Source organism: Rhinolophus sinicus, linkage group LG15 (genome assembly GCF_036562045.2).
Source record: "Rhinolophus sinicus isolate RSC01 linkage group LG15, ASM3656204v1, whole genome shotgun sequence".
Classification (NCBI taxonomy): Eukaryota; Metazoa; Chordata; class Mammalia; order Chiroptera; family Rhinolophidae; genus Rhinolophus; species Rhinolophus sinicus.
The window spans coordinates 9,958,789-9,984,445 of NC_133764.1; the positions used below are offsets into that span (position 1 = coordinate 9,958,789).

The 25,657-nt window shown below is 36.3% G+C and overlaps 1 protein-coding gene across 9 annotated transcripts in view; it reads left to right on the forward strand.

The window, feature by feature from the left end:
* The window catches only part of MYH10 (myosin heavy chain 10), a 133,757-nt gene that overhangs the window by 42,348 nt on the left and 65,752 nt on the right, over positions 1–25,657 (forward strand). For 4 of the 9 annotated variants that reach the window (XM_074320489.1, XM_019745120.2, XM_019745119.2 and 1 more), the window contains exons 5-9: positions 4,285–4,387; positions 5,029–5,058; positions 11,273–11,365; positions 23,634–23,697; positions 25,531–25,629. In XM_074320489.1, the coding sequence (XP_074176590.1) occupies positions 4,285–4,387; positions 5,029–5,058; positions 11,273–11,365; positions 23,634–23,697; positions 25,531–25,629 (389 nt within the window). The remainder of the gene's footprint in view (positions 1–4,284; positions 4,388–5,028; positions 5,059–11,272; positions 11,366–23,633; positions 23,698–25,530; positions 25,630–25,657) is intronic. The other 5 variants (XM_074320490.1, XM_019745125.2, XM_019745122.2 and 2 more) reach the window with 2 other exon arrangements.

Sequence of the window (25,657 nt, forward strand, 5' to 3'; positions counted from 1 at the left end):
TTATTTTGGATTGCACCCCCTCTTTGAGAAGCCACAGACAGATACCTCTAGAAAATGCAAATACCATCTGGTTAGAAACTCCTGATCTTTTATGTCCAAAAGTGCTGCAGCAGACACAGGGCAATCGACCCAGCAGACTCCATGTTTTGTTCTCCTGTGAACTTTGCACTGTCCCATGGAGACCAGCAATGAAAGGAGCAGCCACTTAACAGTATAGAACTGCTGGTATAGAACAACACAAGTAGATCTTGTGTTGATGGTGGAAATGAGGTCAGGTTCCATTTGTCCTCTGCACTCTTTGAGGTCATATCCTGTTGTTCTCCTCTCAGGATCCTCCTAATTTTCTTCAGGAGAAGTCTGCTCTGACCTTTCTTTCTGATTCCCTTGACCTATTTCGTTGAAGCTGTTTTATTTTCTCTGCTTCCATCTGGGACAGATGTGCCACTCCCTTTTTTAAAAACCTTTTTCCAAAAATTTTATTCCTTTGATCCTGCCACCCCTTTCATATTCAAATCAGGATTTTGTTTTAAACTTCTGTTAATAAATATCTTTATCATCATTATTATTGATCATTGTCAGAGCTATTACCACTACTATTGCTGCCATTTATTGAGAACCTTTTGGCCAGGCTCAGTGGTAGGATTTTTACACGTATTATGCCAGTCCTATGAAGTAACTTGATCTCATTTTAAAAGAGTATAAACTGAGGCTGAGACCCAAGGAACTTGCCCAGAGCTCCATAGCCAGGAAGTGGGAGACAGGACTTGAATCTAGTTGGGTCGTTTTGACACCATAGCCCACTCTCTTAACCACTATACTAACACTATTAATTTGTAAAGTAACTTTGAGTTTAGTAATTCAAATTACCTCATTATGGTGGGTGAACAGTTAAGTGGCCAATAATAGTAATGTTTATTGAATACTAATTATGTGCTTAGATGGACTGTATTTTTTTCTTTACAACAACCTTATACATTACAGGCTATTAGACCCATTTTAAAATGGAGAATGAATATAAGCCTCCTCGTCCCCCTTTTTGGGAACTCAACAGTAAGGTGTTGGACTACATCTAACTTTGAAATAGTATTTTCCATAGCAGAGTTACTTTAGACCCGAAATATGTGAAATGTAGCAGACTTCAAAGCAATTATTGAAGTACAGACCAGTAAGTGTGATGGGCAGGGGAAAAAATGCTTTAAGGACGTCCTCAAGCAAAGGCTGAGCAACCACAGAGGCAAACTCAGCTCAAAAGTAACAATCATAACTATTTTCAAAACAAGTCATCATCAGTCTCATTTTTTAACATAAGAAATAATTATGTTTGAAACTGGCAGCCAACATCATGATGAGCCTTGAAACGCTAAGTATTCTGAATAAAGTTAAGAAAAAACAGAGACAACCACTAACACAGCTGTTAAGAAATGACACTTGAGAAAAATCAAAACTCTTTCCCGTGCATCCTGGGTGCGTCACATCCTCCGTGTTCCTCCTCCATCAGTGTCTCCTGCTGTGCTCTCTGCCTTGCTGGTTATTCATATCCAATCCTACACACTGGCTGTCAGTTCCTGGAATATACCAAGCTTTTTCCTGCTTTGGGGCATCTGTGTTTGTCTTTACGTTGTTGGCCGTACGGTCTTCCCCCAGCTCATACCGGCTGGTTCCTGCTCGTCTTTCAGGAGGCTCTTCCCTGACCATCACATCCCCAGGAAGTGGTCCTCTGTTCTCTGCCTCTTTCCTCTCAGCCTCTTCTTTGTTTTCTTTGTAGCATTCCTCACATCCTGTCATCATCTTATATTTCTTGTTTATTTTCTGTCTCTTCTGCTAAACTCGAGCTCCATAAGGACATGGATTATTTTCACAGCTACGTCTCTAGCACTTAGAAGAATGCCTGATGCATAGAAGTTGACTTGTAAACATTTCTTGACAAATGAATGAAAATTATTGCCTTATCTATGTACCAGTGGTAGCCAGGTAGAAAATAGAATGGTGATGAAAGGACATTAATGACAGGAACGAAAAATATTAAAAGAGCCTAGGAATAAATTTAACAAAACTTGTGTAGAACTAATATTCATATATTCAACAGTAGTTGTTGAGCATTTACCATGCTAGGCACTGATTTCAAAGATGAATAAGACAAATGGTCCTTGTTTGTTTTGAACTTAGAAAAATACAATATTACTTAAGAGAGATAAAGACATCACTTATCCTAAAAGTAGCTATATATTTAACTCTCCTAAATATTTAACTGAAAATTCCACCTGGTTGTTTTTTGTTTGGGGGCAGGAGCTAGAGTCATAGCAGAACAAAATTATTTGAAGTTTACCTGAAAAAATAAACCTCAGAGACTACTTGATATTTTTTTTTAAAGAAGAAAGATGATGGGTACTCTGATTAGTTATATTTCAAAGCTACTGCAATATGGTACTGGCTTTGGAATAAGCCATATGGATAGGAAGTGAGGATGAGAAAAATTAACATTTCATATCACTGGAGAATGAATGTCTTTGTGAACCATTGATACTGGGATGTATGCTGAATCATTTGGGGGAAATTAGATTAAAAATCTTTACCTCCAACCATAAATTGTTTTTTCAGGTTGATTAAAGATTTCATTATAAAAAGTGAAACCATCAAAGTTCTGAAAGAAAATACAGGTGGATTTAATAATATAAATGATTAAAAAAAAAAGAGAGAATATAGATGGACATAATCTTGGTGCAAAAAAAAGGGGGGGGGGGCTTTTAAGCATGAACAAATAGCAGGCAGAAGCCTTAAAAGAAAGTTGGGTAGGTTTGAGTACCTAAGATTCAAAACTTCTACATGGCAAAACAAAGCAGGGGGCGGTTTTTAATATAACAATAGATGGTGGTTAATAAGCTTAATATATAACATTCTCATAAAGCGATAAGTGAGTTGTATCTAGAATCATCAAATGCTGGAGCTAGAAAAGATCTAGTCTTAACTCCTACACTTTACAGATGGTGAGGCCAAGGCCCAGCAAAGACAACTGCCTTCCTCAAAGCCATGCAACTAGTCGGTCAATAGAATCCCTTTGCCCAACTCCTCTGTGGTTGAGATTGTGGGTATCTGGGTGCAGAGAGTTAGGAAGATAATGCAGCCAGTAAACCTACTGAAATTTTTAAGTTGTGGACAGGTCAAATAGTATAATTCTAAGTACAATTCTAAGAAAGGCTCAGAGTTTGTTAGACAAATTAGATTTTTCATGCCTTAGATAAAACAGGCTTAGAAGATTATTAGTCGGCAGTATGTATAATAACATTTTTGAGTTTCTGGGTGTTTTTTTTTTTTTAATAAAAGTTAATTACATATTAAAATTTTAATTTTAATCCAAATCGAGATTTTGATTGTCAACATTGGTTTGCTTTGATTGTGTCTCAGGGAACCTTAAGTATTTGAGCAGAGAGACCATAATTCAGGTATCACCACCATGCTTAGCAGCTTACCTGAATTTCAGGCTTACTACTGAGTAGAAATCAACAGAATGTGCCAGACTTGTTTGAAAATATAAATTACATAAAGTGATGGCATTTGTCCCACCCAGTTCATAACTTCATAGTATTCATTCATTTTCTCTGCAAGTTGCATACTGGCTATCTGTCAATACTGCATAAGGGTATGTGGATAAAAAAGAAACCAACACAAATAAATAAACCCATACACACAAATAAGCAAATGCACAGAGCCGTCCGTGCTCCTTGCCTCAGGGAGCCCGGTGTGGGAGGCCAGCAATCATGGTGGAGATTTTTAACGAGATGTGTACAAGGTACTGTGTGTATACTGGTACAGAGGAGAGAACCATCGTTAGCCTGGTCTAAGGAATGAGCTAAAAAAGCTTTAACTGGCTTAGAAGACGAAGTCAGTAACCAGTGGACATTCCGGAGTTCACTCAGTTCCGTCAGATTAAATTATCTTTATTTAATTGTTCTAGGAATTCCGTTTCTGGTGCTGAGGAATTCCTTCACTAATGTTCTAATAAATTTCACTTCTCTGGCAGAAGCCCCAACTCCAAGAAAGAAAAAAAAATACTATTGTGAACATTTTCCTGTTTCCTCTTACTGGCATCTACCAAAAATATATTTGGGTTAATTTAAATGCCATTTAAAAAATAATAGTTTTCTAACTACTGCTGACATATTCTCCTTATTCTCTTTTTATTTTCTACTAATTCTTGTTCCAACTCAATTTAATTATATCAACTGTCATTTTGGAATGTGCGTGCTGTGCTTTCTTTAAGGCAGCCTATGTTCATATTTCTTCCAGGGGTGAATCAGGTGCTGGGAAGACGGAAAATACTAAGAAAGTCATTCAGTACCTTGCTCATGTTGCTTCGTCACATAAAGGACGAAAGGACCATAATATTCCTGTAAGTTTTTGTTCTGTTGTTGTTATTGTTTTAAATCTTAGCTTTATTCTTTTATAATTTCAGAAACAATAAGGAAGCTGATCTGCTCAGTGTGCTGCTGTAATTGACAGCTCCCTAATCTCCATCACTCCTTACCCAGCAAGTCTTTTTCCACTTAAAAGAGAGCAAGTTGATCAGGAGATTGCTATCAACTAGTTACTCCAACAGGAAAAGTGGAGTTATGGTTGTGGCTTGAAATCTAATTTCTTGCAAATATTTGGTGAGAATTGTTAAAAATGGATGAGCAGTGCCTATGAAGACTTCTTATTTTCCACCAAAAGAAGATCCTCAAATATTTTTAACACTTCTTTCTGAACTTTGCAGAGCAGCCTGTTGCTACTGCCCACAGCAACTTGAGGGGAGGGTAGAAATTTGGGCAGAATTGGTAATAGAAAAGGGGTAAGAACATAAATGTCAGTTATCCTTAAATTATAGATATGCAGAAGTGTTATTTAGCTCATGGGGCCTGAGAGAATGCCAACCAAACCAGCGTTCACCGTTCTAAGCTACGCACTGTCTGGGTGCTTTGGATGTGGCTTACTGCCAGGGAAAGACCCATTCTTGCTAACAGTTATTTGCATTTATCTGTTTGTAACAAACAGCAGGAATCACCTAAACCAGTGAAACACCAGGCAAGTGCTTTTCTTTATGCTTCTTAGTCTTGAGTGTTTGCACTAATTTCTGTCTTTAGATTGAGTCTTTACTAGAAACAAATACCATTAGTTCTAAGTGAAATCTCTTATGAAAAAAAAATTTAATTTTGAAAATTTGTTGCTTAGAAGCTTATTCTTTTCATGAGAAGCAGCATGCCGTTTTGCTTTAAATTTGTTTTCTAGATGAATTTTAATAATTATCCTTTTATCATGACATTGAATCGCATGTTTCTGAAGCCTATGAAGTCAGGGTTTCATATGTCAAATACTAGATGGAATTATTTTAATACTTCTTAGATACATGGTATCCTGGCTTTGTGCCATACATTGAATTTTGAATTGGGGGCTGTAACTTTTTGGGTTAACACATTTCTAATCTGTTAAAATTGTCTGACCTATATGTGTTTTAACCCAAAGGCCTCATTGTATTTAATATATAAAATTGGAATTTTTCTTTTTATCCACGGGAAGTAGTGGAAGAGTGTTATTCTTCCTGATTATCAGACGCCCACCTTTTAGCACCACAGAGAATAGCAGTGAACAGACCACGAACTGGAGCATTTGCTTCTGCCTGGGAAGAGATGGAGGGCAGAGCTGAGCCTGCCCTGAGCCTGTCTGATGCTCAGACAGAACGTGACATCTGTACTTGAACTTAATCATTTCCCTAGCATTGCAACGGTTTTGGTTTATCTCTCTTCCACAAACGTAGTGATACAAACAATACATGAGTGAAGCAAGAAAGGTTGAGTTATGAGAATCATCTATTGATCTAAAGAAACTATCATAAGTTTCTATTCTAAATAGAATAGAAATAGTCACAGATACTAAGATTTTCACCTGTCTTTCTTAGAATTCTAAAAGCTTCTCAGACCCCAAAGCTGTGCTGTACCTATGAAGGCCTGTGGTGTTCTTTTGCTCCTTTAGCTGCAGACCAGACCATTCAGGCAAATTGGGAGGGTTGATGAAATAATCATTATCCAATAGGCTATTTAAAGGCTTCTTTGCCAGTTAAAGGAATCTCCAGGCCAGAAACCAGCTTTGCTTTGTACTTTAGGTACATGCTAAATGACCTTTTAATATGTACTTAGATCACTACTTAAAGTACAGATTTGGGTTTTCCAGTCTTCTGTGGAATAGACTGTGTTTCCCCAAAAATAAGACCTAGCCAGACCATCAGCTCTAATGCGTCTTTTGGAGCAAACATTAACATAAGACCCGGTCTTATTTTACTATAATGTATAGTAAATATATTAATTTATTAAAAATATTATAGTAAAATAAGAGCCGGTCTTATATTAATGTTTGCTCCAAAAGACGCATTAGAGCTGATGGTCGGGCTAAGTCTTATTTTCGGGGAAACACGGTATAAATCATTATTGCTAACATTTTGTTTCAATGTCATTTTAAACTACTGAGTGGATACTGTGTTGTATGTGAGTAGCATGTCTATCCCTAGATTTTACTTTGGGTCAAATCAATCCCTGGGTAGCAAGTTCTCTCAAAGAAGGCAGTAGCTTCTCTGGGCCGTGCTTTGCCGTTGTTGCTGATTTGCATGTCTTCCTGCATGTATTCCCTGCGCACAGAATCCTCAGTGCTGCTTTCCCCAGTTTATTCTAATAATAATCTAGTCAAGGAGTAGCCATGCTTATGATTTTAGAAACATAAGAGCACTGTTTCTCAATTAAGTTTTTCTCCCAGCACACTTGAGGAATACGAGCTACTCATGAGTGGTGGGGAACGGGGACACCCTGGAGAGGGTTCTATAAGAAATGACCTCTCTGCCCACAGTCCCTCCTGCCTCCTGGGGTGCCTCTATTCATGATGTCCTCACCCCCTTTTGAGGATGACTGCTGCAAAGTAATAATTAGAATGTTGAAAGTCTGTACTTTGCAAAGTCAGTGGTTTTTTTTGGCTTGATATCATTGGTTTGTGAATTTACTGTGAATAGCCAAAACTTAATCAGGATCCCAGGAACCGTTTGTATAAATTTCTAGCATTTTACCACTAGACAGTAGTATGAATTGTGAAAACAAAAGGGAAGGCATTTCTGACCTCCTAATTTTGAGTCTTACTTATTTGTCTATTTGCTCATCTTTTTAAAAAAATCAGCTTTATTAAGATTTTATTCATGTACATAAAATTCGCTCATTTAAAGTATATAGTTTAGTGGTGTGTTTTTTAATATATGCAATTATCACTGCAATTTAGAACATTTTCATCACTCCAAAAAGAAATTCTATACCTGTTAGGAGTCACCTTCCTTTTCCTCCCAGCCCTTTGGAAATCACTAATCTACTTTCTGTCTCAATGAATTTGTCTGTTCTAGATATTTTATATGAATAGAATCATATAATATGTGGTTCTCAGTGACTGTTCTTTCACTCAACATAATGTTTTCAAGGTTCATCTATGTTGTAGCATGTATAAATATTCCATTCCTTATTATGGCTGACTAATATTCTGTTATATTAAATATGTCATGTTTTGTTTATTCATTCATCAATTGATGGACATTTGGATTCTTTCTACTTTTTGGCCATCATGAATAATGCTGCAGTGAACATTTGCTTACAAATTTTGTGTGGATATACATTTTCAGTTCTCTTGGGTGTATACCTAGGAATTTAAATGTTGGATCATAGTAACTTTCTGTTTAACATTTTGAGGAACTACCAAACTGTTTTTCAACACAATTTTACATTCCCACCAGCAATTTTTGAGGGTGCCAGTTTCTCTATATTCTCACCAACACTAGTCATTGTATTTTTATTATAGCCAAGCTGGCAGTGTGAAGTGACCACTCTTTTTTAAATTTTGCCTTTGAAACTTAATCTTCCTTATGGAAATATGAACAAATAGAAATCACTCTTTAAAATTAAGATCGCGATATTTAAGTAAACATTAAATGATGGTTTACCTATAAACTTTTGATGTATTTTTTATAATAAAATTAAATCTTAGTTGGCTTTATCCTCCAGCCAGCCGGGGATAAAGTACAGTTTATGATCCCCTTCCCTCATCATAGGTTGCTGTACAGACCCTCAAAGTCAGCAGTGTTCAGTGCCACACCAAAGCCTGAACACAGTGCATTTTCAGAGATATTTGAAAACGACTAATTTCTAAAGCATCACTATCCCCTAAGAATGACTCCTTCAAGCCAGCCCACCTGCCCCACTGACTGTTGAGTCATCCAAATCTAGGCAACAGCTTCAGGATGATTTTGTATCTACTGGTCTAAACTGCCTTGAACTAAGACAAAAAGGTGATAGATAGTAAGTAGCAAGTACAGAAATTAAATCCTGCCAGTTGATATTAGAGTCTGTTTCTCAATACCGTGACTGGTTGCTGTCATCTACTTTTATCCCTCCTCTTGTGGCCAGTGGGACGCTTACATTTTTGCCTTGTCAGGCCTGCAAGGTGTAGAATGACCTCAGCCTGAGTACCCTTGCTGGCTAAACTGGAGTTTTGATAGAGGTATTTTTACCAATTTCAAACTCATCCTGTATCTCCCATCTAGCAAGTGTGTATTATACTCTTTATAATAAACACAGGTTTTCATCACAATTGGTAAGCCTTTAAAGCATCAAATAATTCTAAATACTTAGAACTTTAAAAATAATTTCAATAGTTAATACTGCTTTTCCACATTCCCAAGTGACGTTTCTCATCATATAGAATAGAAATAAGGGACATTGCCCATCCAATTCTAGCGGAAAGGTTAACATTTAGTCACTGTGCCTGGTGGTTTATAAATGGTTTCATAATTTAGTTGAATGATCTTAGCACTGTTTATCTAAATGTAAAAGTTGCTCAACACAGAAATGATCAAATTTAGTGGTAGTTTCTTAATTTAAAGCCATTTTTGTGTGTTTTATGATATTAGCTTTGTGTCAAGCTTTTTGTGATTCATTTGAGTTTTTGAGATCTTTACTTGGTCTCACTGATGTCACAAATCCATTAAGACACAAGTGATGCCACAGCACTATTAATGGAGTGGCCCCAACAACAGGGACGTGGAAATGCCCAAGTCCCAGTAAATGGTGACTATGAGGACCCTTAATCTTATTGTCACCTTTTAGCTCACCACCATCCCTTCCCCAAATACTAGAATGTTTTAGGACCTCTGATTATACATTCATTCAGCAAACATTCATGGCGCATCATTTTGACCCGTTACTGTACTACTAAGCTCAGTGCAAAGGATACAGCCAATTACTATAAGCTAACAGAAGGAAGAATAGAATTAGTAGATCTCTCACTCTCACTCTCTTGTTCTCTCTCTCTACACATACACTCACAAGAGAAAGGAAAAGAATCAATAAACTTGACCCAAAGCATCCTTATAGCCATATCTAGGGAATATTAAAATGGGATATGCAATACTTGTTTTACCTCCAAGTTAGAAAAACATTTTAAACGTAGATTATTATTTAAAGTATTTTTATTATGATTTGGCAGGGATAGTGTATAATTTTAAGAAATCTGTATTCTGTAATTCCTTGATTTAACAGTAGGTGTTTAGTGTTGTAAAGGTTGTAAAAGTTGGTGTTTTCTGACAGTTTCTACATTCTAATTATACGTTCTGAGTGAGCTAGAAAGGATTGTAGAGCTTGGACAATTGTTGCAGAGCCAGTACACCAAGGGCTTTGAAAGATGGTAGCCATGGGCACAATGAAGGAAGTGACCACTGACCTCAAGGGGAAAGGCAGTCTGTTATATCACAGAGTGATAACCAACATTCTTGATGACTTTCATTCATTAAAATTGGTTCAGGATACCATGTTTAAGAAAATTTGGTAGCATATAATATTTAGAAAGATTTACCTAAGAAATAATTTGGTGGTTTTTTTTAAAAAAAAGAAATAATCTGGTGTTTTGAAGTTCATAATCTAGAAGACTCACAGGGAGCATATTTTCTAATGCCAAGAAAGGGAGTCTATTGATACTTTGTAATGTGAAATTCACATAGCTTGGGGTACTGTAAAGGACTGGTTCCTGACTAGTCTCAATGGAACACAATCGTAGACTGTAATTAAGCCCTGTGAAGGTCTGAACAATCTAAGTAAATGCTACAGAGGAGACGAAGAAGGAGCATATCTCCTCACCATGTCATGTGCCTCAGGAACACTTCCTCACCCTTTCAGCTGAGTAAAGGAGTCCCAGCTAGGGTCAGATGCTGAGACTACATATCTGGCATATATTTATTTATTCCTGTTTTTGGATTTGACTCTAGTATAATGAATCACCTATCAGCTGACTATTAATTAACAGATCTTATGTGAGGTTCCTTACATTGCCTTTTTTGCTTTGAGAATCACATTTGCCAGTGGTTTTTATTCTTTTCTTTCTTTAGGTCTAGAATACTGTGGGTATTTTAAAATATAGGAGTAAGATTTGTGTTTGGAAAAAAGCAGATTTATTTAAATCACACAGTATAATTCTGAAATTACACTCCAGGAATATAGCATTACTTTCTAGTGCTTTTCATGGCCAGAAATGACATCATGCTTTCTCATACAGCTTTCTATTGTGTTTCATGATTAAAGCACATATTAATATACTTACATCTTTTTGTGAAATCTGTTATAATCTAATTTGCATATATGACACTGAGTAAAGCATACCTTATATCAAATACTCTATATTTAGCCTTTTAAATTTGAGCAAGAAGTCAGCAGCATCGCCATCTTTGTCATCTCTGAACGTGGAGATGAGGACATGGCCCTGTCTACGTCATTGAGATATTATGTGAAACCCTTGCAAAAATGGCAAGTTTTATACCAGTAATTATAACATATAAGTATTAATATGTTCTTGATTGAAGTATCATGCTAAATTTCATCTCATGAAAGCCAGTTTCTTTGTTTTATTTTCAGAATTCTCTGCCTAATTTATGTGCCCTGTCCTTAAATTTATCTTCTCTGATCAATGTGACATTTTATTTTCCTTGTGATCACTTTATAGACGCTAAATTTTTTTCTTTCAGCAGAGCCTCTTATGACCAAGAAAAGAAGCCAACAAATGTTGTTGGATGGCAAATTAAATGAAATAACTGGGGAAAAGAGGCAGTATTTTGTTTTGTTTTGTTTTTTCCCTTAGTACTAGAGAAAAGACATTGGATTAACACACATCTGCTTTTATTTATGTGTGTGTGTGTGTGTGTGTGTATACGTGTGTGTGTAATGTCTTTTAGGGGGAACTTGAACGGCAGCTTTTACAAGCAAATCCTATTCTGGAATCATTTGGAAATGCGAAGACTGTGAAAAATGATAACTCATCTCGTTTTGTAAGTTGAAAACTTTCAGAAACTTTTAATTCCTCCGGTTTCTAGTTAATGTCTACCATGATTAATCAAATACAGTACTTTTCAGATTTTCAGAAGAGGCTAATTGATGTGTAGTATGTAGAACAATGCTGTCCAATAGAAATATAAATGTAAGTCACCTGTAATTTAAATTTTTCTAGTAGCCACATTTTAAAAAGCAATAAAAGGGGGGAAATATGAAAGTAATCATAATCGTATATTTATTCTACATAAATATATTGTGTGTTTATATAATTATATAACCTCTGAACTTATTTTTTTATTTTTGATTGGAGATGATGTCTGATACCTGTTAGGGGGTTGGTGTGCAGATTAAATGAGATGCTTGTTTGGTACTTATCACAGCACTGGGCATAAGAAATGCTCAGCAAGTATAGTTGGTATTCAATGTAGTAAATTGTCCTTTTCATATCGTCCTGTTTCTATGGGATATAGACTTCAGAATAATTTGTTACTATTCTTATTTCTCTTTAAAAATTCTTAGCTATTCCCAACTATCTGAATTCATTGATAGCTTTGCTTTCTCCCTCAGTCCTACCAACTATAACAGTTTGCCTGAGGTTATTATCCTAAGTGATAGCCAAATCAGTATTAGTGTGAGGACACCGCCCTCCCCATTCCACTTGCTCAAAATCAACACTTTACTGGTAAATCATCTCTAAACCCATATTCAACAAAGTGGGCATTCCTTCAGTAAATTTTTGCCCTGGGTTATAGTCCTCAAGATTCAGTAACCCTTTCTGTGGTCAATTTGGAGATGGTCTCCAATTTTAGTTATTTCTACTTAAGTTGTTGAGTTAATTCTGTTTTTTTCTCCCTCTTTGATAATAGAAGTATTGGTAAAAGTTAAGAAGGCCAGAATAAGAGAGGCTTCAATTCAGTGGATGCTTTTGGGGAATCTAGTATCATTGTGACATACGTTTTTACTCTGGGAATGTAAAGTCATGGTGCATGTTAATTTTCTGATGACATGGTTTTTGTGATCAGTGGAAGTGACTGGATTCGGGATCACAGAGGACCTGGGAAGCACAAAGGCAGCCAGATGACCCTCTGTGTGAGTTTGCTAGGGCTGCTGTAACAGTACCACAGACGGGCTTAAACCACCGAAATTAATTTTCACACAATTGGAGGCTAGAAGTCTGAGATTAAAGTATTGGCAGGGTTGGTTTCTTCTGAGGCCTCTCTTCTTTGTACGTAGATGGCCCTCTTCTCCCTGTGTCTTCACGTGGTCTTCCCTCTGTGTGTATCTGTGGCCTATTCTTCTCTTATAAGGACACCAGTCATTTGGAATTAGGACCCTCCCTACTGACCTCATTTTAACCTCTATAAAGACCCCATCTCCAAATATAGTCGTGTTCTGAGATACTGGGGGTTAGGATTTCAACATTTGACTTTTGGAGGAGACGCAGGTCAGACCATAAGATCCTCAGAGGTAGTTTAAGTACAAGAGGCTTTCCAAGCTATGTAAGAAATAGGGATCTATTTGCTTGGAATATTGTTTATTCCGAGTAAGGTAAAATTTGAAGATTCACTTAATCCACATTCATTTAGTAATTATTTTGGCTTTTTATATACAAAGTGGGATAACAAATGTGCCTGTGGCAATAGGAAGCATGGCTGTGACTTTGGGATTTACAAAAGATCTGGGGAAACTGAGCTTCATTTAGTTTCTGTCACTCCCTGGGTCATCAGATTGAGCCTGAGCCACAATTAAATCTTACATTCTTCCAGTTGAAAACCCTGTTTAGTGGCTGTATCATGGGATAGAAGACACAGTGAGCTACCAGCTTAGGTATGTGAATCTCCACGAAGATTTTCAAGGACTTCTTAGTGGAAAATGTTTTATTTTGGCACATAAATCAAGTTACCAGTCTGTTCTAATTTTCTTCCCCTAAACCACACTTTAAATTCAGAAGAAACAATTTTGAGCTCATTTGTCTCATTTTTGCCTAGAAAAGATAAATTTGCCTAGAAAAAGATAACCAGTCATTTGTGTCCTTTGATAAAGAATCTAGCAATTCTGTTACTAAATGGTAAGGGTTCCTACACTTGCCAGGGTTTTTGTTTGCGACAGGAGTATAATTCGTATTAGTGAGCTCAAATTACCCTAAAACCTAGTGACTTAAAACATTTATTATTTCAGTTTCTGTATGGTGGGTGATTCTGGCTCAGGGTCTCTCATGAGGTTGTCATTAAGATGTTGGCTAGAGCGGCCGTCATCTGAAGGCTTGATGAGGCTGGAGGATCTTCTTCGGAGCTCCCAAGAATCTACTCCGGTAGCTCTTAGCAAGAGGCCTCAGTGCCTCATGGTGACTGCATGGAAACTCAGTTCTTCACCTTGAAGCCCTCTCCAGGGGGGTTCTTGCTCCTGATATGGCAGCCGGCATCCCTCAGAGCACATGATCCAAGAAAGAGCAAGACAGAAGCCACATAGTATTTTTTGATCCCACCTTGGAAGTCACATACCATCCCTTTGTTTTATATTCTGTTGGTCACGCAGACCAACCCTGATACAGTATGGGAGGGGACTCCATAATGACACGAATACCAGAAGGTGGGGATTATTGAATTCACCTTGAAAATTGGCTATCACAAAACATTAGAGAGATTTCCATGTTGACGTATGGAGGTTATAATCTGTAATTTGCATTATTCTAGATCAGTGGTTCTCAGTTCGCTGGGGTGGGGGCCATTTGGTAGTATCTGAAGACGTTTTTGGTTGTGCAGTTGGGGCAATGGGTAGTGGTTTGCATCTGGCATCTGGTGGGTAGTTTCTCAAATTTACCATATTCCACATGGAACTTTTTCTTTTCTGTTCAAAATTTGTTCCTTAAGTCATATGTCAATATACAGTACCATCAAATCACCCAGTTGCTTAAGTGTAAAATAAAATAAAATACCAACAAAAACCTAGAAAAGCAAAATACCTGAAATCATCCTTGATTCAGCCTTTTTTCTCATGGAGTAAATCCTATTGGTTACGTTTCCAGAATGCATTTCAAATCTGCCCAGGCCAGGAGTAAATCCTATTGGTTACATAGGATTTACGAATCTCATGGGTTCCATTTCCAAAATGTATTTCAAATCTGTCCGCATTTCTCCTTCTCCCTCTCTTAAACGCTGGTCTAAAACCCTATCGAGGAATTTCCTCTATTATTCGTTATCACTGTGTCCTAATGATTTCCCTTATAGCAATGATTTCCCTTAATAACAATCTGTAGTTAATTACTCTGCATATTTATGGTCTCTCCTGCTAGAATGTAAGATCTCTGACAGTAGGGGCCTTGTCTGCCTTGTTCTCTGGATCCTTAGTTCCTGGCACTGTGCCTCTCTCATGTAAGTACATAGGTGTATTTATGGAATCCATTTAGTTAAAAGGTGGTTGCCTGCTAAGTGCTCTTCTAAGCCCTGACAATACATCAGTGGATAAAACCAAAGTCCCTATCTCGCCTTCATTTAGGTTTTATTTAATGTTAATATATTTTCAACAATATACCACAGTGTATAGTTGAGCTCAGGGAGTGTATTGCATGTGCTAGGCTCGCTGAGAGTATGCATGCCCCAGTTTTAGAAGCATGGGCAGAAGATATGTGGGAAGCAGTGGCTCCAAGTACAGGCCGACCTGGGGTTGGGATTTGTCTTATACCTCATACTGGAAGAGTAATGTGATATTAAAAAATGAGTTGGGTATACAGTGGAATTTCATGTAGTCAGTATTTACAAGCCACATGCTTGCAGAGAAAATATTTGAAACTATAAACTCCATAAGCTTTAGAATCCATTTGTTTCCATTTCTTTGATCTGATATAGACAAGTAATTTCCTGAAGAATATCTTCTCTTTCAAAGATGTTAACATATGGTTTGTATTAAAGGGATTCTTTAGGAGAGCGTTACCCTTATGAAAATAATCGTTCACAGTTACTCTAGTTCTCTGTTTATGGAGACGTAAAATGCATTCCAGATGGAGGAGATTTTATGTAAAATGAATCTCTTGTAATGAAACTTTAAAAACAGGGACTTCAATTTCAAAATGATTTTATCAGCAGTTACATCTTCCCTCAAAGTTTTGGTAGGAGTCATTTTCTGTATTTATGCAAATCTTTTTTTTTTCCAAACTGTTTAAGCTAGTTTGGCAATTCCCAGATTTATGCACCTTTTGGTAGATAATTAGCCTCCAATCATTACAGCTAGGTAAAGCTCTAAGTATCCTCCCTACTGCTTCGCTACCAGATTACAATGAAAGCAAGCCAGAATTCTGCACCCTCACATATATTTATTAGCAAGGAGACACTAAAAGCAGTTTTGTCAGTAAATTGAATGCAGCTCCTGCTCTCTCTTCAGTACTGTCACCTAGCCTTTCCCTAAAGATTTACTGAGGTGGAGGTGACAGTATCAGAGACAGAAAATAGTCTGTACCAGGCAACCCGCATCTTCCGAATCAGTGGCTTCAAGCAGCCATTTTTGAATCGAGCCCCAGACAGCTTTCCCAACACTTCAGTCTCCCTCCAGGCTTTCCAGAGTCTTAACACCTTGTTCATACCAGTGGGGCATTCTGTATGCCAATCAGTCCCTGTCTGTTAATGCTACTCATTTTACCCCAGGGATTTCTAATATCCATTATGCTAAGTAACAAGGCTACTTATACTTAGTTCACATGAAAACTCATCTTCTGGTGTAGTTTGGAGATTAGGATAGTGGAAGCACTTAGAGCAGCCCTCTGGCCTTTGGGTTAAATCCTAGCTAATTACTCCTAGAATGAGTTTTCGCATTTCGGGTAAATAGTTGCCTCTAGAATGGAGATTTTTAGTGGAGTAAAATAACACACATACATGGCACACTATGTTGACATGTTTTCAAGTAAACTGCAGATTTTTTAACAACTTTAAATACCAGATTAGGAAAGGGAAAAATATTTTCAGAGCATGAAACAAATCTGCATTGCCCCTATAGTACATTGCTAACAATCTAGGTTTAATTACTACGGATTCATTATAATCACCCAGAAAAAGTTCCAGAAAATTGATGTTGATTCAGAAGGAACAAAATTCTTTAAATAACATACTTTTCTTATTTTCTTGACAGTATCAAAATATCCAAGTTGTCTTAAGTGAAATTCTTAATGTCTATTTTACTTACGTAAAGGATTACGTACGTAGAGGATTCCTGTTGTCTTTGCTGTCCAGAGCTCTAGCAGGAAGCTCGTGTAGTCTCAGTGGTTCTTAGATTGGTACTCAGCATGTATATGGCATCAGAATGCATACTCCATAATTCATTCATAATGTACTTGTCATATTTTTGTTTTTTCTTTTTGTTTTTTTGAGTGAAATTCTGGTTGAATATTCTGAGTACCATAATCTCACCTACATGGAAATCAAATACTATGGAGTGGGCCTTTTCATCACAAGTTTCTTCACGTAATGTTTAAAAGATTAGAGGACCCATTTGAAAGTAAAACTTCTTACTTGTTTTCCACTTTTGTATTATAGTAAAAATGTTAATTCTGAAAGAGTATTTATTACGTATGCGAGGAAAAGGCCTTTTAACTTACAGGTTTTATTCCCTCCTTTCCCATCCCCCCAAGACTGAAGTGATTTCATATCCCATGGCTTGCGTCTTACCTAATTCGTCAGGATATTCAATGTTGGGGGAATAAATAAATCCTAGACTGTTTGGTGATATTCAGTAAAGCATTTCTTTTTGGTTCTGAAATTTCACTTTTTCATGTTGTTTGTCAAAGTGTTCGGCTAGATCTCGTGAATGTCTTAGCATAGTGAACTCTTAAGATCTCGTGAACTTAGCACAGTGAGTTGATAATTTTCAACTTTGTAAAGTTTTTTGTTTTGTTAGTCTTTTCAAAAGAAAATCAATTCTAGAGCTTTGGCTTATAACCAAGATTTATTAGTGACTGTTGTTTTCAGAGATACTGGTTACTTTTGGGTATGTATAGAAGAAGCAGGGGTGGTGAGAGGCTTGGAGGGACACCCTGATCCACTCTACTTCCTCCCCACACTGCAGGGTTCTATTGCCCCATCCCTTTCCTCATTCTGTCCTCTTCTTTCATTACTCTTTGCTTGACCATTTTCAGATAGCCCAAAGATACTCCTCTGGTACTAGCTATAATGGCTAGAACAACTATGGATCCCAGTTATGAAAAGGAAAGGGAACTGATTTAGCTAGGGAACTGACGAGAAAATTAGATGTTGTATGTTGGTGACTTTGTTTATCCAAGTAAGTGACTACACGTCTAAATTATTTTGAGGCATTTCTTTTTAGGTTACCTGTTCAGAAGGCCCAAAATCTTCATTTCTTCTATTTCTCCCTTGAATCTGATTTTCTTTATATTTTATAATTTCCCATGAGGTAAGGGAAAAATAAATTCACTAAATCTGAATTGGAAAATATTCAGTTTTATAGTTTAAAGTCATTAGAGTTCAAAGTTATCATTATAATAAATAACTTTGTCTTATTTCCCAAGTATTTTTTTGTTTAACGAATTTTGAACTTCTAACTTGAGGTGGTAAAGGAAAAGGAAATAGTATAAGAAGTTGAAAGGTTAAGCAGTATGTTGATATATAGGTAATAAAGAAATTACACATGTTGAAATCTGAAAGTTTGTATTTCTATGTAACGAGTTTTTTTAAGTGAAATATTTTCTTCAGTAAGGATTAGGTGATACCATATGATTTTGAGTAACCTTTCTAGAGTGTTAAAATAATAAGTTTGAGAAAGTACTTCCTTGAACAGTTGTGTTGACAATGTATTTTTGCAGCTTTGAAGTAATAACATTGTCTTTTGACTACTGTCCCTTAAAATGGCAATTTTTTATTAACTCAATGAGGTATTGTATAGATAATATACAGCTGTTTCAAATTTGTAAAGAATTTTAACCCTCAGTATAACATCAGGACCAGATTTTAGTTTTTTAGTTTCTTTTTTGAGCAGTTGCAGCTATTCATAAAGACTAATAATTTTTTAACTTTATTCTTTCTTAGGATCTTCTGAAGAACAAAGACAAAATTTACTTATTTTTTATTTTTAAAATAGAATAAAATTCATTCTCTCCTATAATTACCACATGAGTTCATTGGACCGTGTTGTAAATCTAAGATACATTATGGAGTATTAGTGATCATAATTATTTCTGTATCTTGACACATTTTGCTATTTCATCATCCGAGGAATTGGTTCATCATTACTCATCAATTGTTTCCAAAGATGTTAAAAAAGACTAAAATAATAATAATAATGGAATTGCCTAAAAGGATGCTACAATAGTTTGCTATTATATTGCCCAAAGTATTGCATCATCTTTCGAGAAGGTATGTAAGAAGACTAGAGACATCATCTTTGTAGTCTACTTTTAGCTTTCAGGGAATATAGTTGAAAAGTCAGAAGTTTTCATTTTTCTACTCGTAATAGCAAAGAGGAGTAAAGTAATAAATTAAAACAAAATATTAGATGAATCTGAAGATGAATGCAAAGAGACAAGTAGCTCTGTAGACTCTAATGATGACAATGAAATTGATTCTATAAGTGAAGTTTCAAGTGATGGTAGCCTAGCATTTTCTCAAACTCAAGAAGAATATATTTCTCAGGACAGAATGGAAACAAGGCATTAGCATCCAGTTAGTTATTCAATAGGAAAGACTTCCTTACTCAGTTTTTTACAACAAGAAGCAGGACCATCTGTTTTGATAAATGGACATGGAGCAGTATTCTTTCATCTTGTGTGATGTTTGTCTACCACGTTTTATCTGGTATGGTTTGTGAGTGGACAAACGCTGAAGGCAGGTGTGTATATACAAGTTATTGGAAGGAAGTAGAAATGAAAAAATTCATTGCGTTGACCATTCTAATTAATGCTTATAAATCTAGCAATGAAAATATTTTACAATTATGGAGCAAAAAACTGCTTCCTCTCTTTAACAAAATGATGTGCTGTCAAAGGTTTTAAATATTCTTCAGGTATTGCATTCTGACAATGCCAGAGCAATAAAAAGTGAGGATGTGTTGGCAGAAGAGAACGGAGGTGCCTATAGTTGCCACTTTGAATAGCTGTTAGCCCAGAATGTTGTATCTCTTAAACATAATGGAGTTTTCCTCACAACTTAGAGGTTGAAATCGGATTGCAGTGTAGCAAGGACTACCACTCTTTGTAGTAGTTTTAAGAGAACTTAAAAATAAACAAGCACAGAACCTTGCTTTAAATTACCTTTTTGCTTAAAGCAAACTAACACATTAGGTTGGTGCAAAAGTAATTGCGGTTTTTGCAATTATTTTTAACTTTTTAAACTGCAGTTCCTTTTGCACCAACCTAATACTTGGTAAACTATCAGTAAGACTGCTCAGCTCAGCTGGTGCTCTTTCTGTGAGGCTTTCCTCTGTGTCCCCAAACCTCCTCTTAGGCCTTTGGAAGCCCCCACACCATGTTCTTCAAGTGTTGAAAGAGAGCACAGCCTCACGGTCCTACTTAAGTTTGGGGGGGCATGAGGTCAGCATCTCTCAATGCCATAAATACCTATTTGTGTAAAGCAGTTATTTATATAAAAGTCATATTTATATGACATCACAAGAGCCTGTCTCAAAAGGAAGGACATTTTTTTCTCCCATTTAAGAAAACAAAGCAAGCAAAACTTTCTTTCCCTCCCATAAAACAAAACTCACCAAACAAGCAAACAAATTGTCATTTTGGTTTTGTGACTCTAATTAGCAAGTTCTCTATAAAAGAAAAATGCTAACTGCTCACTGCTGATTGTTAAGCAGCATCTTCAAGGTGGAGTTGCATTGTCGTCTAGATGGAATTTAAATTCTTAACCTCATTAAGTTTGGGTGGTATAAGATCAGCTTGTAGGCTAGAGGGCCTGGCAGGTATTGGTGGCTGACAGCATCCTAATTTCCCAGGGATGTTCCAGTTTCATATATTCTAGTCTGTTGTCCACATATACTCAGTTATAAATGTTAGACCCATGTCCAGAGGTTTTTTTGTTTAACCAGTGTTTTGATAATTTAGTATATAGAGTGAGGAGCTTTGTATACATGCCTATGTGGGAGGTGGTAAGAAGCTATTTGTCACGAAATGCCTTTGCTTCCCACAGTAATCGTACTTACCACCTCCCTCTTGAACACTTTGGGGTTTAGTGGCAGCTGAATCAGACCCTTAACGGAATGCATATTTGTTATTATGGTGGCATGGTACCTTAGGTGTGTCAAACTAGCCATGCGTTTTCTGTGCAGAGCAAGGCTTTTAGGTAATATGAAATAGAATACTTACCTTTTGGTGGGATAGAGTTAGAAGGACACTTTGGAAATGGTGAAGGTGAGAACCAAGAGGAGTGGGGAAGCATACTTGAGGTAGAGTCCTCCTCAAGCAGGAGATCAGTATTAGGGATCCCGCCCCCACCCCCACCCCTCCGGCCACCATGTTCCCCACATACATTCTCTTTTCACCTTGTTTTCCCAGCTTGGTTTTTTGGTTTTTGGTTTTTGTTTTTTTTAAATTGGAATATTGGGTGATTTCTTAATGAAGGCTCATAATATTAAAAAACATAATGGGTTATTGATTTTAATAAAGTACCCTCTTTCAGTTTTCAAAATCAGTATTATTGAGGTATAAATTACATGTAATAAAATTGTAGTTCAAAATTTTCTGTGGTAGCATTCTAATACTGACTACTGCTTTTTTTCTGCTTAAACTAAATATTTATACACTAAAAAAATAATATTGGCAAGGCAAGAAGGGAACCAAAATATGGGTAAAAGAATGGGCAAGTTGAGAGAAGAGTGTGCAAACCAAGATTTTTCACCTTAATGAGGAAGTAGCATGTTTAATTTAATATGTTTATGGTAAATATAAGGAATAAATGTTTAATTATATTTTTAAAATTGGCATTTATCCAAGGGGTCCGAAGATACCAAGATACTGCCCTTGATTGGTTTTTAAAATTAGGTTTATTGAGTTATATTTTGCATACAGTAAAATTCACCCTTTTTAAGTGTGCAGTTCGATGAGTTTAGACAAATGGATATAACAGTATAACTAGCACTTGGGTCCAGAGAGAGAATATTTCCATTACTCCAAAAAGTTTCCTTTTGTCTTTATGTAGTTAGTTCCCTGCTTCTACCCCTAGCACTGATAACCACTGATCTCTTTTGTCTCTAGTTTTGTTTTCTTTAGAATGTCAAGTAAATGGAATCATATAATATGTAGTGTTATATGTCTAGCTTCTTTCATATAGCATAATGCTTTTTAGATCCATCCACGTTGTTGGGTACATCCTTGGTTTGTTCCTTTTTATTGCAGAGGGGTATTTCATTGTGTGAATAGACCATGACTTCTTTATCCTTTCACCACTTAATGGACGTTTGGGTTGTTTCTATTGAGGGCTATTAAGAATGAAGTGGCTATGAACAAGTTTCATGTGCGAGTTTTTGTGTGAAGACACGCTTTCATTTCTCTTGGGTGACTACCTAGGAGTGGCATTGCTGAGTTTTATGGTGACTTTATGTTTAATTTTGTAAGAAACTAACTTTTCCAAAGTGGCTGTACCATTTTGCATTCTTACTGGGGTTGTATGAGAGTTCTAGTTATTCTATATCCTTGCTGATCTTTCTTAAAAATTTTAGCCATTTTAATAGTTATTTAGTAGTATCTCATTGTGCCCATTTTAGTTTGCATTCCCCTAATAATTAATGATACTGAGCATCTTTTTATATACTTACTGACCATTTACATAGCTTTGATGAAATATCTGTTTAAGTCTTTGATCCAATTTTTTATTGGGTTGTTTTACTGTCAAGTTGGAAGAGTCCTTTATTCTGGGAACAAGTCCTTTATCAGATAATGTGTCTTGCAAATATTCTTTGCCAGTCTAAGGTTTCTCTTTTTATTTTCTTTACGGTGTCTTTTGAAGAACTACAGTTTTAAATTTTGACAAAATCTGGTTTATCGATTTTTAATTTTATGGTTCATGCTTTTTGCATTCTACATAAGAAATATTTATCTAACTTAAGGTCATAAAGATTTTCTCCTGTTTTCTTTTAGAAGTTTCATAGTTTTAGCCCATACATTTAGGTCTATGATCTACTTTAAGTTAATTTTTGTATATGGTGTGAGGTAAAGGTCTAGGTTCTTCGTGTTTTATTTTACATATTTTTCAAGCACCATTTGTTTAAAAGATAGATCATTTCCCTGTTAAATTACCTTGGCACCTTTGATGAAGATGAATTGACCGTACACGCATGGGCCATTTCCAGGCTCTGTTCTGTTCCATTGATCTGTACCTCTATCTTATACCAGTAGCACATTGTCTTAATAAATTCATAGCTTTTTGAAATTGAGTCGTGAGTCCTTGAGCTCTGGTTCTCTTTCTCAAAATTGTTGTGACTGTCCTAGGTCCTTTTCATTTCTCTGTAAATTTTAGAATCAGATTGTCCATTTCCACAAAGAAGGCCCTCCAATCCCTTGATTACTCATATGATGAATAATAGTAATATGTTCACTAGTATCAGTCCTTCTTAACTGTCGTGGAATAAACCATTCCTGATGATTGTTATGTTTCTTTGTTTTGCAGTGTTTAATTTGGCATTTTATATCTGTATTTATAAGTGAGATATTTGCTTTTATTTTGTTTCCCTTTTTTTAATGATGTCTTTACCTGTTTGGGTATTCAGTGTTACGTTAATTTTATAATATGAATTGTGAAGTAATCACTGTTTTCTGTTTCCCTAAAACAGTTATGTAGTAAGGCAATTAAATATTCCTTAGGAATTTGCAAAACTATTTCATTACTTTTTATGATTATAGTCTGTTCAAGTTTTCTCTTATTTTTTTTCTTGAACGGATTTCTGTTTTCCTAGGAAATCATCTATATTAGTTTTTCAAATCTGTCATTATAGGGCTGGATATAGTGTCCCTTTAATGCTATTAAAAATCTCAGATTATTTGGAACAGCATTTTTAAAGTTCTAGATAATTAGGGTTTCATTTTTATTATGTTATTATGTTATGTCCAGAAAGTTACCCTATCCTATTGTTACTGTTTTGGAGTTTATTGAGACATTTATTTTCCTTTTTGTTTTTTATTGTTGTTGTTGTTTTTATTTGAGGAACTATTTAGGATTCGTTTTCGTAACCCATTCATGGATACTTGGCAGGGCACACTAACTTATTATTTTATGATACTGTTCAGATCCTCTATGTCTTTATTTTCAGTTTTCTCTTTATTTTCAGGGCAAGTTTATTCGGATCAACTTTGATGTAACTGGCTATATTGTTGGAGCCAACATTGAAACATGTATCCTTTTTCATAATAGTATAATCCAAAATAGAGAATTATTTCATCTTCCCACGGCCTCAAGGCAACCCTTTGTGATATCATTCCCATTATCAAGATGATAAAACTTAAGCCCAGAGAGATTGTGACTTGGTCAAGGATTTCCAAGTACTGAATATTAACTCCAAAGTGGTGGGTTTTTTTCATTGTTTTTGTTTGTAACACCAGGTCATAACCTATTCACATGGCTGGGGAAGTGGAGAGTCCACTGAGGTGAGATTACTTGTACATCAACCCAGGAAATGTCTGTGTGGTGTAAGAACTTTTAAATGAATACCATTATATTAAACTACTCTTCAGTTATTGTTGTTAGCCGATTTCTCACCATCTACTGATATTCAAAGGGTTGGCATATACCCACTGAAATAGCCTTATAAAAGTACAGAGTTAAAGCAATTTCAGTTAGTGATAAGCAGAATAAAACTAGAGGAAAAAATGTCAAATACATAGAATAATTCTAAGAAATATCACATGCGTAGAATGGCCTTAAGAAATGATAGGTCTATATAGAATTATTTGAGTAAAGAGATAATAAACTAGAAATGATTCTGAATTGATAGTGTGCCAATTAGGAAAGCTACAGATGATAATTCTCTGATACTTGTTAGAATAATCTCCAGTGATAAAAATACATTGTTTCTATCCCTCAGGTAAAGGATAAATCAAAATTTCCCTGTTAATTCACAACTGTATTTTATGTCTCTAAAGACACTCAGAGCCAGAAAACACAAGAAACACTTGAAAATGACGGAAACAGACCTAGGGTTTCTTCATGTTGGTCTGCTATTCACACGAATGTATTTTTCACCTAGTGTGAAAGATGTGTTTGGGATAGTGTGATTTAAAATTTAGGCTATATGGCACATGCAGAACAATTCAGTGGGTGGCTCCAGGGAAGATTTATTTCAAAAGTGGCAATCATCTTTCAAAGCAGTGAAACTGAGCGTCTGTGAGAGGCCTGTGTGACTGTCGACCCAGAGCCACACCAGGAACAGCAAGACTCAGTAGACAGAGAACCCGAACAGGTCTCAATCCGCACTCCGCATACACAAGCAGGTGTGCAGCACTGTGGACACGGGAGCGGACTGGGGGTGAGCTGCTGCCCCATGGGGAGCCCAGGCAGCAGGCTGTAAGTACTAGCAGCAGTGGGCGTCCAGAGCAGCGAAAGGAAGGCCGGTCGTTCACCTCCCGGTAGTCATAGCTGCCTCGGGACATTATTTAGAACACTTACACGAGGTGATGGATGGCGAGTGGCCAGCACCACTTACAGGAGGCTTTCTATAAAGCAGGGCTCTCATGGGTAACACGGTTAAGCATACATTTTGGAGCCCAACCAGGTTTTGATTCCTACCTCGACCATGTATTAGCTTTGCTCTTTGAAGTAATTTCTTTATGCCTTGGTTTCCTTATTTGTAAAATTGTAATAATAATTCTGATGTAAGGCTTTTCCAAGGCTTAAACAACTCAACTTCAGTTTGTATAGATTCCTGCAGTTCCTTGTATAGTGCTGTGTTCTTCGAATATAATTCAAATTAGGAGTAGGGTAGGGTGGAGGGAGTGAGGGAAGCACTCTGAGCTTTAAAGTTCCCTCCCAGCTCAGTGAATCTAGTAGATAATGAGAAACATAAGTTGTGTGTATTTTCTTTTTTCACTTACAAAGTTTAACCATTTAGAATGGTTATTTGCAGGGTAGTTTATAGATATCAGAGAGAGAAAATGTTTCATGAATTAAATTTGTATAGACATGGAAAGAGGGCCACCTTTTCAATTTAATCCTTAACCGTTTTTGCTCAGACCTTCTGGAAAAATCTCGTGCTGTTCGTCAAGCAAAAGATGAGCGTACTTTTCACATCTTTTACCAGTTGTTATCTGGAGCAGGAGAGCACCTAAAGTGTAAGTTACAAAGTTTTTTACTATTTTA